The sequence below is a fragment of the Corythoichthys intestinalis genome, chromosome 15 (assembly GCF_030265065.1).
Source record: "Corythoichthys intestinalis isolate RoL2023-P3 chromosome 15, ASM3026506v1, whole genome shotgun sequence".
Classification (NCBI taxonomy): Eukaryota; Metazoa; Chordata; class Actinopteri; order Syngnathiformes; family Syngnathidae; genus Corythoichthys; species Corythoichthys intestinalis.
Window position 1 is genome coordinate 8,164,552 of NC_080409.1, and position 15,383 is coordinate 8,179,934.

The 15,383-nt window shown below is 42.6% G+C and overlaps 1 protein-coding gene across 4 annotated transcripts in view; it reads left to right on the forward strand.

The window, feature by feature from the left end:
* loxl3b (lysyl oxidase-like 3b) overlaps positions 1 to 15,383 on the forward strand; it is a 35,087-nt gene that overhangs the window by 14,352 nt on the left and 5,352 nt on the right. For 2 of the 4 annotated variants that reach the window (XM_057858845.1, XM_057858844.1), the window contains exons 5-11: positions 2,720 to 2,921; positions 5,302 to 5,482; positions 7,414 to 7,568; positions 7,748 to 7,906; positions 9,754 to 9,913; positions 14,679 to 14,922; positions 14,987 to 15,102. In XM_057858845.1, coding sequence (XP_057714828.1) covers positions 2,720 to 2,921; positions 5,302 to 5,482; positions 7,414 to 7,568; positions 7,748 to 7,906; positions 9,754 to 9,913; positions 14,679 to 14,922; positions 14,987 to 15,102 — 1,217 coding nt within the window. Of the gene's footprint in view, positions 1 to 2,719; positions 2,922 to 5,301; positions 5,483 to 7,413; positions 7,569 to 7,677; positions 7,907 to 8,566; positions 8,723 to 9,753; positions 9,914 to 14,678; positions 14,923 to 14,986; positions 15,103 to 15,383 lie in introns of those variants that run through there. The other 2 variants (XM_057858847.1, XM_057858846.1) reach the window with 2 other exon arrangements.

Genomic DNA, 15,383 nt, shown 5'->3' on the forward strand with positions numbered 1-15,383 from the left:
TCCGTGCTTGAGCCCTTGATCACAGAACTGTTAGAACACATGCCAACCACCCTTTCTCCGTGGCTCTCTTTTGACAAGTTATTCAGGGGGAAAAATCATGTTTAATTCATCTTTACAAGTATACAAGTGTCCAACTCTTGTTTCTAATGAGTGTTAAATTTGAATGATGCAAGGTAAGCACATTGATCAACTCTTGTGCTAATAGGTGTACTGTATTTAAAAATTAAAATATATGATTTTTGCATTTTAAAAAGGCCATTAATCGCAAGTTAACTATGGACAACATGCGATTAATCGCGATTTTAAAAGTGTAATCGCTTGACAGCACGATTATAATTACATTATTTCAATACGGTAGGACATGATATAAAGTGGGCCGGTCTGTGGCATGAAACTCCAGGGCCGTGTCACTTCCTTTTGATTTTGGGACATTTCTTGGCCACTTTGTGTTTTACCTATTTTCCTTTGTATTTTCCCCATTTGTTTCAACATGCCTTATTTTAATCTTTGCTTCCAGTATCTTTTGTCATTTCCCCAAATTATTCCTATTTTTTCTCCCATCCCTGATTGATTGCTTAAGTGATGCTTTCCATGATGAGGCGTCGTACAAAAAGCAGGTACTATTTCCCAGACAGGACTCCCGTGAGGATGTTTGGCATTCCGACCGGCGCAGCCAAGGAAAAAAGGCTCTTATTTGAGGCGGCGGCGGTCTCGCATGGGCTCGAGGAGAATTGTTGCCGCATGCGTGTGAAGCCTCGGCGGCTTTCTGGGAACGCCGCGCATCCTGCGGAAAGAGCGCAGGCCGGGTCAACGGGGGCTTCTGCTGACCTTGTCAAAGAGACAATTGCGGTTTGCTTAGCGCCGGCCGCGGGAATCCCTGAACCCAAAAAACACAAAGAAATTTGCTAAACTACTCTTAGAAGTACACTTTTCTTAGAGTTACTCAAGTAGTCACTCTGGAAGTGACGTATGCAGTAAAGCAGTCAGTACATTTATAGTTTTTTTTTTTTGTGTGTGGCAGGTAGGGCTGCAGCTATTGAATATTTAAGTAATCGAGTATTCTGAAAATTCCATCGAGTAATCGGATAAAACATTTTTTTTAGGTATAGAGCAATTATAAATATACATGAGAAAACAAGACATTTCACCTAATATTGTACCATTTTTAGACTATATTTTAGCTGTACAGTGGGGCAAATAAGTATTTAGTCAACCACTAATTGTGCAAGTTCTCCCACTTGAAAATATTAGAGAGGCCTGTAATTGTCAACATGGGTAAACCTCAACCATGAGAAACAATGTGGGGAAAAAAGAAAATAACATTGTTTGATTTTTAAAGAATTTATTTGCAAATCATGGTGGAAAATAAGTATTTGGTTAATACCAAAAGTTCATCTCAATACTTTGTTATATACCCTTTGTTGGCAATAACAGAGGCCAAACGTTTTCTGTAACTCTTCACAAGCTTTTCACACACTGTTGCTGGTATTTTGGCCCATTACTCCATGCAGATCTCCTCTAGAGCAGTGAGGTTTTGGGGCTGTCGTTGGGCAACATGGATTTTCAACTCCCTCCTCACCCCATGGCATCAAAATGATAACAAGAACGGTGAGCAAAAATCCCAGAACCACACAGGGGGACCTAGTGAATGACCTACAGAGAGCTGTGACCACAGTAACAAAGGCTACTATCAGTAACACAATGCGCCGCCAGGGACTCAAATCCTGCACTGCCAGACGTGTCCCCCTGCTGAAGAAAGTACACGTCCAGGCCCGTCTGCGGTTCGCTAGAGAACATTTGGATGATCCAGATGAGGACTGAGAGAATGTGTTATGGTCAGGTGAAACCAAAATAGAACTTTTTGGTAGAAACACAGGTTCTCATGTTTGGAGGAAAAAGAATAATGATTTGCACCATACCCACTGTGAAGCAAGGGGCTGGATACACCATGGTTTGGGGCTGTTTTTCTGCACAGGGACCAGGACGACTGATCTGTGTAAAGGAAAGAATGAATGGGGCCATGTATCGAGAGATTTCGAGTGAAAATCTCCTTCCATCAGCAAGGTCATTGAAGATGAGACGTGGCTGGGTCTTTCAGCATGACAATGATCCCAAACACACAGCCAGGGCAACAGAGGATTGGCTTCGTAAGAAGCATTTCAAGGTCCTGGAGTGGCCTAGCCAGTCCCCAGAGCTCAACCCCATTGAAAATCTGTGGAGGGAGTTGAAAGTCCTTGTTGCCTCGTTTGAAAATATTTTATAAAGGTTAAAAAGTTACCTCGTGTTGCTTTAACTCCTCCAGTCCAGCTGAGGCGGGAGGGATGGTAGCGTCGTTTACTCGCTGCCAGCCTCCCACTCGGATTAAGTGGATGGCCACAAGTAATAAAGACATTTCAACTGATTGCAGAAGTATAAGAGCTCAACATGGCCGCCCATCTAATGCATTGACATTCAACTCGTAACGATCTTATTTGCTTTATTTTGCATCTGCTATTTACTCAATGCTTGCCATAGAAGGCACGAGACGTCCAAGCTATTTAAAGTGGGAGGCAGCGAATGAATAAATGTTATTCCGCTGCCATCCATCCTTTCACTTCAAATGAATTGAACGTCTACAGGTGAACTCATTTTAATTCACAGCCGCAGGGCTGATTGGATGCCATGCGATTGGCATTAAAAATTAACTTTTTTTAAATTGTTTGTTTGTTTTTACACACAGGTTGTTCATGGAGCGTCAGAAGAAGGTGTACCGCGTGCATTCGGTGGCGTGCACGGGCACCGAGGTCCACCTTGGCGCCTGCCGGTTGGACTTCAAGGCTCCCAATGGCAGTGTGCCCTGCCGGGGCGGCTCGCCCGTTGTTTTGGGGTGCGTGCCCGGACCGCTCTTCGCGCGGGACGGCAAAAAGAAAAGCAAAATTCCGGTAAAGTCCACTTATCCAGGGGTGTCCAATGTGGTCATCAAGGCCTGCCGTGGGTTTCGGTTTTTGTTCCAACCAGTGGTGGATGAAGTAGTCACTTTTTTACTAAAAGTAGATAAGATACAGGTGCAAAAAATTACTTGAAGCAACACTAGGTATCTTTTTAATTTTGGTCAATTTTAACTACGCAAGTGAACAAAAGCTGTGGTATTTTTGCCTTAAGGAATCCTGCGTTTCACATGAGAACCAGCACACAGTGTCGTAAAATCCTGAACTCCCGGTCACCTGCAGATGGATTAAACCACATTTCTGTTTCTAGCGGCTGTGTGAAGGATGAATAGTAATGAGGTAATGAATCAAGTTGTGGCTAAACAATAGCATATGACGATGTTGAAAATGAGAAACTTTTGATTTTGTACCATATACCCATAACCGAACTCGTCAGTGGTTGTCACGCCAATGAGTGAAAGACGGGCCAATGATTATTCTTGACTGTCCTTTTATCCTGGTAACCTCCATTTTTCTTTTTTTTTTCTTTTTTTTTTTTTATCCAAGGATAATAATAATTACTAATTCATTAAAGTACTCAAGTTTCCTGAAGGCAGCATCATTTTGGGTTGCTTTGATAGGCTGTCTCACAAGTATCTGAACCTTTTGGAATTTCTCACATTTCTGCATAAAATCACCATCATATGTGATCTGATTTTTGTCAAAATTACACAGATGAAAATACATTGTCTGCTTTAACGAAAACCACACAAACATTTATAGGTTTTCATATTTTAATGACGGTAACATGCAAACAATGACAGAAGGGGGAAAATTAGTAAGTGAACCCTCTGCCTAAGGAGACTTAAAGATCAATTGAAACCAAATTTTACCACACATTTTAAGTCAAGTGTGTGACCAATCACTGATGAGTGGTTTAGAGCTGCCCTGCCCACTATAAAACACTCACCTGGTAAGAAATATCTAGATGGCTCTGTCAAAAGAGCTGTCTGAAGACCTGCGATCAAGGATTGTTGATTTGTATAAAGCTGGGAAAGGATAGAAACCCATCTCTTAAAGTCTGGATGTTCATCAGTCGACAGTCAGAGAAGTTGTCTACAAATGGAGAGAATTTGGCACTGTTGCTTCTCTCCCAAGGAGTGGCCGTCCACCAAAGATGTCGCCAAGAGTTAAGCTCAGAATACCCAGAGAGGTAAAAAAGAACCCTAGAGTGCCTACTAAAGACATACAGAAATCGCTGGCACAGTCCAATATCTCTGTGCGCACATCAACTATATGTGGGAGTAACACACAACAACATGTATGGAGGAACAATGGAACAGCTCACCAACATCAACACCTCATCCCCACCGTGAAGCATGTTGGAGGGAGCATCATTTGGGGCTGTTTTGCTACTTCAGGGCCTGGACAACTTGCAATCATTCTTGGAAAAATGAATTCAAAAGTTTATCAGGATGTTTTGCAGGAAAACCTGAGGCCATCTGTCAGACAGTTGAAGCTAAAAAGAGGATGGTTGCTGCAACAAGACAATGATCCAAAACACAGAAGTAAATCAACTTCAGAATTGTTTCAGAAAAACAAAATACACATTCTGGAGTGGCCAAGTCAAAGTCTAGACTTGAACCCCATTGAAATGCTGTGGCATGACCTAAAGACAGCCATTCATGTAAAATATCCTAGGAATCTGACTAAACTACAGCAGTTTTGAAGAGAAGAATCGGCCAAGATTAGTCCTGATCGATGTGCCAGACTGATCTGCAGCTACAGGAAGCGACTGGTTGAAGTTATTGCTGCCAAAGGGGGGTGGCACAAAATATTAAATGTGATGGTTCACTTACTTATTTTTCCCCCTCCTGTCATTGTTTGCATACTATCCTCATTGAAATAATGAAAACCTATAAATGTTGGGGTGGTTTTAGTGAAAGCAGACACTGTATTTTCATCTGTGTGATTTGACAAAGATGCAGAAATGCAAGAAATTCTAAAAGGTTCAGAGACTTTTTCATATCACTGTAAGTAAAAAAAAGTGAGTACTTCATCCATCACCGGACCAAACCATAGAGTTCTTTTTGCACGTTATCATCTCGTCATGAAAAAAAAAATCTTCGTAATATTTGCGTTAGTCATCGTTGATGAAAACAACACTGTGCTAAAACAAGCAGAATCTGACTACAATCAACTGGTTACACTTGTAAGACAACTAGATTGGTGCAAAGGTGTCGTCCTGTTTTGTTGGAAAGAAATCTTGCACGCACGGCGGCCCTTTGTGGAATAGATTGATGACCTCTACTCTAAACTTTCCAGCAGAGTCCCATGTGTGCCATGTTTTTTTGTTTTGTTTTGATTATTTTTTTTTTTTTGTCGACGGCGGCAGGGCAACGTGAGGCTGAAGGGCGGAGCCTATCGTGGCGAAGGCCGCGTGGAGGTGCTGAAGGGCAGCGAGTGGGGCAGCGTGTGCGACGACCGATGGAATCTGCAGTCGGCCAGCGTGGTGTGCAGAGAGCTGGGTTTCGGCAGCGCCAAGGAGGCCATGACAGGGGGGCGCATGGGACAAGGTGAGACGGAGTCGACCTTGACTTGAACTCAAAGCAGAAGGAACACCGAGGGACACGCTTTTAAGCTACGTGTTGAGACCAGGGCCGCCGCAAACCATGATTTTGATAATTCCGTTTCGTCGCAAAGACAATCATCCACTTTCACTAACAGTACTTTTTTAATTAAAAAAAAAAAAAAATAATAATACAAAAAAGTTCAACTGCAGTCTTAGACTTTATAATGATATTGACGGGGCGCGGGGCCAATTCATTAGGGGCCTATCTCCGTCAAAGCTGACCGAGTGGAATCACAGACAAAGAGCTTTTTCCGTTGAAAATTCTTGTAAATAAATACTTAAATCCCTGAATTCTTTATAGATATGGACGTAAAACAGTCTCGATTCTTGGTTAAAAGCAAAACAAACTTGCAGTTACCATTTATTTTACGTAAATATGTCGAAGTACGATGCTGGTCTGTCAGTCAATGTGGCGGCCGTCATATGTAAACGGCTTTTACGGTGAAAATTCCTGTGAATAAATGCTTAAATCCCTGAATTCTTTATAGATATGGACATAAAACAGTCTCGATTCTTGGTTTTGAAAAAACGTGCAGTTATCATTTATTTTACCTCAATATGTCGAAGTATGATGCTAGTCTCTCAGTCAATGTGGCAGCCGCCATATATAAACAGAGCTTTTCTGGTGAAAATTCTTGCGACTAAATCACTGAATTCTCAATAGATATGGACATAAAACAGTCTCAATTCTTGGTTAAAAGTAAAAAACTGGGCAGTTAGCAGTTATTTTACTTAAATATTGGAAAGTATAATGCCAATGCTGTAGCGGCTAATTTCTCCCATTGAATTTTTTCACGTTTCAAAATGCATGCATGATACGAAAAATATATAATTACCTTGAATCCTTGAACAAATCACTTCTAAGACAATCCTTCTTTTTTGTATGCAGTACAGCTTTCATACTTTTCCAACCTAAATCTGGCGTTAGATCGCTGCATGTGACCGATTGCTAATATATGAAGCGGAGTGTTGGACAGCCCCCTTCGGGAAGGCGTGACGCAGTGAGTAGGGAATGTGTCGTGTCAGTACTTTATGAAGTCTATGGGTTAAGCTAGCGCAAGTCAATGGTGGTGCAAGTCAACCTCATGGACTAATTAAACCCCCGCTAACTCGAAGATTAAGCCTTATGTGAAAAATTCAATTACACGCGATGACATTTTTCTGTTGTCATTCTTATGTTGAGGCAGCAAAGGGAGAAAACTTGGTAAAAAGCAACTGATAAATTACTTTTAAAGTAACTTAGTTACTTTGATAATAAAGTAATCAGTTAAGTAACCAGATTACTTTTTTGAGGCGTAATCAGTAATTAAAATGACTTTTTCAAGTAATCTGTGACAACACTGGTCAACTGTAGAAAAATTTTCCCTTATTTTAAATACTTTTTAAATTGCAAGATGCCATTTCTGAAGAAATCACAGGCTAATCCTATGTATTGCGTGCCGGTAAACTCGTTGATTTTGGGGCATTTATGGGTTACTTCCTGTTCATTTTCAGTTTCTTGTCAATTTTGGCAAGCTCATTTTGGGTTGCTTTTTGGTATTTGACGCATTTATGGGCAACTTTTTGTTGATTTTGGGGCACTTATCAGTTACTTTTTCATTTGGGTCTTTCCCGTGTCACTTCCTGTTCATTTTCAGTTCCTTGTCAATTTTAACTTCTTGTTGATATTGCGTTACTTTTAGATGATTTTGAGCATTTCCAGGTCACTTGCTGAATATTTTGGGCCAATTCCTGTTGAATTTTGAGTCACTTCCTCATGATTTTGGGTCACTTCCTGTAGATTTCGAGTCACGTCCTATTGATTGATACTGGAGCAATTATGTGTCACTTTCTGTTGATTTTGGGCCATTTACGGGTCGCATTGCTGGTTTGCAGGAGTGGGTCCCATCTACATGAACGAGGTGAAGTGTTCGGGCCACGAGCGTTCCATCTGGAACTGTCCCTTCAAGAACATCACGTCGGAGGACTGCCAGCACACGGAGGACGCCGCCGTGCGCTGCAACGTCCCCTACATGGGCCTGGACAACGCGGTCAGAGTCTCCCTCGACCTCAGAGCGGGGCGGGGCCGAATCGGAACGGATGTTCATTGGCTGCCGCGATTTTCATAGTCGACTAACCTCCGACTCGACTCGTATTCAGCTAACATTCGTGCATGCGAGCGCCGGCAAAGGCTTCCTTTGCGCTAACCCCGCTGAGCCCCGCCTGGCAGATCCGCCTGGGAGGGGGCCGCAGCCGCGCCGAGGGTCGAGTGGAGGTCCCGGACGGCGCGGGAGGCTGGGGCCTGATATGCGGCGAGACCTGGACCACGAGGGAGGCTATCGTGGCCTGCAGGCAGCTGGGCCTGGGCTACGCTAACCAAGCTAACCAAGTAGGTCGCTAACATGGTCGCCTTCCCAATCGGCGAAGGTGTACTATGGCCACGCAATAAAACGGGGCCAATCACATATTACAACATTAAAGCCGTAACATTACCAGGAAAAAGATGTATTATTATGAGAATAAAATCATCATGTTACGAGAAAAATCACATTACAAGAAAAGTAATATGAAAATAATGTTGTAATCTGTTCAAGTCCATATATTACAAGAATAAAGTAATGTAACAATATAAGATTTAATTGGTAATATCATGACAAGTCATTACTTTGTGCTTTATGTAATATGTATGGATGCACAACCGTTAAGTTATATTGCGACTTTACACCATTTAATGTCCTTGACGTAATATTACAAGAATCAAATTGTAATATTACGAGATTAAAGTCGTGATATGAGATTGAATTCAGAAATAAAGTAGTAATATGGATCATGCTAACAATGCTAATCACTAACAGATGGCTGGCAGCGAATGATCATGTTTCAATGCCATTGACGGGCTGGTGGACGATCGGCGCTGGTCCAAACGGATTGCCGTCAATGAATAAAAACTGGAGGCGAAGTACAGTATTTGAAGTACTTCAAGACAGCACTAGCTAGCATATTTGGTTTTGTCGGCGCCGACTGACTCCCGGCAGGGCGTGTCCCGCAGATCCGGCTCGCGGGCGGTCGCACCTCGTACGAGGGCCGGGTGGAGGTTCGGGTGGGCGCCAAGTGGGGTACGCTCTGCAGCGCGGGCTGGGGCACCCGCCAAGCCATGGTGGCGTGCAGGCAGCTGGGCCTGGGCTACGCCATGCACGCCGTCACCGTAAGTGCCCCGACGTACCATCTGTGAGCTTTGAATCGTTCGCGCCATTCCGACTTACAAAATTCACGCGACCGGTGCAGCGTCTCTTTAGTATTTCGCCCTTAACATTCACGGTTGCGCAAGAAACACATTTTTTGACTACCAAATAATGGCAAAAATGTTAATATCTTCAAAATGCTACTTTTTCTACAGTTTTTTCCCCATTTGAATTGCCGCTAAATCAACAGCAAGTGACCCAAAATCAATACAAAGTGACCAATAAGTGCCCCAAAACCAACAGGAAGTGACTTGAAAGTGCCCCAAAATCATCAGAAAGTGACTAAAAATCAATAGAAATTGACCCCTAAGTGCCCAAAAACCAACAGGAAGTGACCGGAAAATGCCCAAAACCAATGGGAAGTGACTGGGAAGTTCCCCAGAATCAACAGGAAGTGACCAATGAACAGACCCAGAAATGCCCCAAAATCATCAGAGCGTGATCCAAAATCAACAAAGAGTGACCCTTAAGTCCCCAAAAGCCAACAGGAAGTGACCGTAAAATGACCCAAAATCAACTGGAGGTGACCAATGAAGAGGAAGTGGCTCAAATTCAACAGAAAGTTAGCCAAAATCAATAGAGAGTGACCCGTAAGTGCCCAACACCAACAGGAAGTGACTTGGAAATGCCCCAAAATCATGAGAAAGTGACTTAAAATCAATGGTGACTCCTACTGTACTAATTAAAAAAAACAACAGCAAGTGGCTGGAAAATGCCCAAAACCAATGGGATGTGACTTGGAAGTTCCCCAGAATCAACAGGAAGTGACCCACGAATGCCTCAAAATCATTAGAAAATGGACTCAAAATCACTAGAAAGTGACCTAAAACCAACAGGAAATGAGCCACAACTGCCTCAAAAATACAGGAAGTGACCTGAAAATGCCCTACAATGAATGGAAAATGATACAAAATGTACAGGAAGTGACACTGGTACTTGTTTTGCGTGCTCTGATGTGTTTTTCCTCTGGCCTCCCTCCCTCCCTCTCGCCAAGGAAACATGGTACTGGGACACCAGCAACGTGACGGAGATGGTTTGGAGCGGCGTTAAGTGCAACGGAAACGAGATGTCGCTGGCGCAGTGCCAGAGACACAAGACGCTGACTTGCCAGAAGGCCGCCGCCAAGTTCGCCGCCGGTGTCATCTGCTCAGAGAGTAAGTGAGCGGGCGACCTAACAGTTTGCAGCATTCTGGATTAGCTGCATCTTCCCAGTAGCGTACCGCACATAACACGTCCCCTTTGTTCATTAATTTTCATGACGTTAGCAACTGTTGCTAGAGGGGTCAAACTCGCATATGCTAGATGCAAATGTAAATAGTGTACGAATGAGATGTTAACTGAGCTAAACCTACCAATTCTGTCTGAAAATTATGTCCTTGGTGCCAAATTCACTGGTAAGATGTGGAAGAACATACAAATGTTCAATTAAACGACGGGAAAAAGAGCCGAACTGATCCAGAGGGTAGCTTTTTTATCAACACCTTTTTCTTGTGTGCATTGCCTTATGCCACTGACAATGAAATTCTCCTGTTTCAACAAGCTATCCTTTACCACCATATGCCCTGTTTTTCTTACAGTGGTATGAAAAAGTATCTGAACCTTTTGGAATTTCTCACATTTCTGGATAAAATCACCATCAAATGTGATCTGATCTTTGTCAAAATCACACAGATGAAAAAACAATGACTGCTTTAACTAAAACCACCCAAATATTTACAGGTATTAATATTTTAAAGCGGACAAACAATGCAAACAATGACAAAAGGGGGAAAAATAAGTAAGTGAACCTTTACATTTTATAGTTTGTGCCCCCCCCCCCCCCCCTTTGGCATCAATAACTTCAACCAGACATTTCCTTTAGCTGCAGATCAACTTGGCACATCGATCACGACTAATCTTGGCCCATTCTCCACGACAAAACTGCTGTAGTTCAGTCAGATTCCTGGGATGTCTGGCATGAATCGCTGTCTTTAGGTCATGCCAAAGCACCTCAATGGAGTTCCAAGTCTGGACTTTGACTTGGCCACTCCAGAACGTGTATTTTGTTCTTCTGAAACCATTCTGAAGTTGATTAACGTCTGTGTTTTGGATCATTGTCTTGTTGCAGCAACCATCCTCTTTTTGGCTTCAACTGTCTGTCAGACAGCCTCAGGTTTTCCTGCAAAACATCCTGGTAAACTTTTAAATTCATTCTTCCATTAATTATTGCAAGTTGTCCAGGCCCTGGGGAAGCAAAACTGTCCCAAATCATGATGCTCCCTCCACCATGCTTCACGGTGGGATGATGTGTTGATGTTGGTGAGCTGTTCCATTTATCAGTCCACAAAATATTTTGGCAAAACTTCTGTGGAGTGTCCAAGGGCCTTTTTGCGAACATTAAACGAGCAACAATGGGTTTTTTAGACAGCAGTGGCTTCCTCCGTGGAGTCCTCGCAAGAACACCATTCTTGGCCATAGTTTTGCATATAGTTGATGTGTGCACAGATATTGGACTGTGCCAGGGATTTATGTAAGTCTTTAGCAGTCACTTTAGGGTTCTTTTTTACCTCTCTGAGAATTCTGCGCTGAACTCTAGGCGTCATCTTTGGTGCACGGCCACTGCTTGGGAGAGAAGCAACAGTGCCAAACTCTCAATTTGAACTTCTCTGACTGTCGACTGATGAACATCCAGAATGTTTTTTTTTTTTTATCCTTTCCCAGCTTTATATAAATCAACAATCCTTGATCGCAGGTCTTCAGACGGCTCTTTTTCTGGCATTGTGGCTCTTTTGACCGAGCCATAATGCACATCAGACAGCGCTTCTCATCAAGGCATTTCTTACCAGGTGTGTTTTATAGTGGGAAGGGCAGCTTTAAACTACTTATCAGTGATTAGTGACTTAAAATGTTTGGTAAAAATTGGTTTCAATTGCTCTTTAAGTCTCCTTAGGCAGAGGGTTCACATAATTATTTTTACCCCTTCTGTCATTGTTTGCATGGTATCGTCATTAAAATATGAAAACCTATAAATGTTTGAGAGGTTTTAGTTAAAGCAGACACTGTATATTCATCCGTGTGATTTTGACAAAGATCACATTTGATGGTGATTTTATGCAGAAATGTAAGAAATTCCAAAAGGTTCAGATACTTTTTCATTCCACTGTATACATTATATAATATCCTCTGATTGTCTTACGTTACTGACCGTTCTTGGGGGGGGGGGTTATATTGCTATTTTTGTGTAGCGATTGCAAATGCTAAGTGACAGCCAAATTAATTCTATAATTTATTTACACTCCCCCCTTACTAAAGTTGTTTTTACAACAGAAAATGTAACAACAGTGGCAGTCAGATACCATTTTAATTTTTTTCAGGTCATTTATTGTCAGATAGAGGCAGCACGGCAAAACGCCACGCTAAAAAATAAAAATATCTAAATGGCTTACCTCTTCGGGGCAGGCAATGGATCAGGATTTTCATCTGTAGGATCATGGCCCCAAACAAAATGTTTACTGCATATGAAGGTGAATGACTTCCCCTTTTTTAGCGTTAAACTGGTCTTTTGGACGTAAGTTGATCAATTGTTCACATTTTTTCCCTATGAGTTTTTGGCTTCAGGAAAGTATGAAGAAAACATCCTTTACATGTCGTAATGTCTTGAGTCGTTTCTACAAGTTCCATAGCAGCAGTGTTTACTCGGTATGCTCTTTTTTGAAAGATTACCAGCAGAGAACAAGCAGTGCTAACATGGGTGGTATGCGCAGTCGCTTCTATGTTGACCCGCCCCCCGTCATGCAGCCTTGCGGTCTAAAAATAGCATTCGTGCAGTATGCTATTGGTTTGATCATTTAAAAAATAAAAAAAAAAATTTAAAAACACTGTTCACCTAAAAATATAATAAATTTTTTTTTGAAAAATAAGTCAAATTTCTAAATGTATCTAGTGCTACAATGTTGATCCAAAACACATACAGTGGGGCAAATAAGTATTTAGTCAACCACTAATTGTGCAAGTTCTCCCACTTGAAAATTTTAGAGAGGCCTGTAATTGTCAACATGGATAAACCTCCACCATGAGAGACAATGTGGGGAAAAAACAGAAAATCACATTGTTTGATTTTTAAAGAATTTATTTGCAAATCATGGTGGAAAATAAGTATTTGGTTAATACCAAAAGTTCATCTCAATACGTTGTTATGTACCCTTTGTTGGCAATAACGGAGGCCAAATGTTTTCTCTAACTCTTCACAAGCTTTTCACACACTGTTTCTGGTATTTTGGCCCATTCCTCCATGCAGATCTCCTCTAGAGCAGTGATGTTTTGGGGCTGTCGTTGGGCAGTACGGACTTTCAACTCCCTCCACAGATTTTCTATGGGGTTGAGATCTGGAGACTGGCTAGGCCACTCCAGGACCTTGAAATGCTTCTTACGAAGCCACTCCTTTGTTGCCCTGGCTGTGTGTTTGGGATCATTGTCATGCTGAAAGACCCAGCCACGTCTCATCTTCAATGCCCTTGCTGATAGAAGGAGATTTTCACTCAAAAGCTCTCGATACATGGCCAACATTCATTCTTTCCTTTACACAGATCAGTCGTCCTGGTCCCTTTGCAGAAAAACAGCCCCAAAGCCCCATGATGTTTCCACCCCCATGCTTCACAGTGGGTATTGTGTTCTTCGGATGCAATTCAGTATTCTTTTTCCTCCAAACACGAGAACCTGTGTTTCTACCAAAAAGTTCTATTTTGGGTTCATCTGACCATAACACATTCTCCCAGTCCTCCTGTGGATCATCCAAATGCTCTCTAGCGAACCGCAGACAGGCCTGGACGTGTACTGGCTTCAGCAGGGGGACACGTCTGGCAGTGCAGGATTTGAGTCCCTGGCGTCGCATTGTGTTACTGATAGTAGCCTTTGTTACTGTGGTCCCAGCTCTCTGTAGGTCATTCACTAGGTCCCCCCGTGTGGTTCTGGGATTTTTGCTCACCGTTCTTGTTATCATTTTGACGCCACTCAGTAATCTTGTATGTCTTCCATTTTCTAATAATTACTCCCACAGTTGATTTCTTTACACCAAGCGTTTTACCTATTGCAGATTCAGTCTTCCCAGCCTGGTGCAGGTCTACAATTTTGTCTCTGGTGTCCTTCGACAGCTCTTTGGTCTTGAACATAGTGGAGTTTGGAGTGTGACTGACTGAGGTTGTGGACAGGTGTCTTTTATACCGGTAATGAGTTAAAACAGGTGCCATTAATACAGGTAATGAGTGGAGCCTCGTCAGACCTTATTAGAAGAATTTAGACCTCTTTGACAGCCAGAAATCTTGCTTGTTTGTAGGTTAACAAATATTTATTTTCCACTCTTAATTTGGAAATAAATTCTTTAAAAATCAAACAATGGGATTTTCTGTTTTTTTTTTCCACATTCTGTCTCTCATGGTTGAGGTTTACCCATGTTGACAATTACAGGCCTCTTTAATCTTTTCAAGTACGAGATCTTGCACATTTGGTGGTTGACTAAATACTTATTTACCCCACTGTAATTCAGGAAGGGGCTCTATACAAAAGTTATTAGCAAAAACGTATAGTTCCTCCAAAATTTTCCAAAAACATTCCCATTCATTTCTAATAGCCAAAATGACCCAAAATTTGGTCTATGGAGACAGGAAGTGACCCTGAATTGCTCGAATATCAACTGGAAGTGACCTTGTAATAACAGGAAGTGACCTGGAAATGCCTGAAAAGCAATAAGAAGTGACCCAATGTGACCAGCTAAATGACCCCACGACGACCCAAAATCAACAGGAAGTGATTATATAGCAACCATCACAGCAAAGCTACCATCGCCATTTCTCCAGAAAGGACATTTTCTAGTTTGTTGCGATAATCCAATGTAGTCAAAAAGAAATATGACTGGATGACCCAAAAGATGTTCTGTCTTCTTAGCGGCGTCCGACCTGGTCCTGAACGCGACACTGGTGCAGCAGTCGGTCTACATCGAGGACCGGCCCCTGCACATGCTGTACTGCGCGGCAGAGGAGGACTGCTTGTCCAAGTCAGCCGCCGGGGCCAACTGGCCGTACGGTCACCGTCGCTTGCTGCGCTTTTCCTCGCAGATCCACAACGTCGGGCGCGCGGACTTCAAGCCCAAAGCCGGACGCCACTCCTGGCTGTGGCATGCCTGTCACGGGTAAGCGAGAGCCAGCGGACTGACGGCGATGGATTCACCGAGTGGCCGTGACCTTCTCTTTCAGGCACTACCACAGTATGGATATTTTCACCCACTATGATCTCCTCAACGCTAACGGAAGCAAAGTGGCCGAAGGGCACAAGGCCAGTTTCTGTTTGGAGGATTCCGACTGCCAGGAAGGTCAGCCCTAACGCAGTAGTACCGTAATTTTTGGACCATAAGCCACTACTTTTTTCCCCTTTTTGAATCCTGCTGTTTATAATCCAGTCTGGTTTATTTGTTGATTTATTTGGTTAATAAGTACCACTTTATTTGACAGCGGAGTCATAAGACTGCCATAAGATTGTCATAATTATGACATGACACTATCATGGGAATTCGTAAATGCTTGTGACAGTTGTCATTTTGTGTCATCCGGCAAATTATGTCTCTAACTCCATTTATGTCCAGCTTGGATCTTT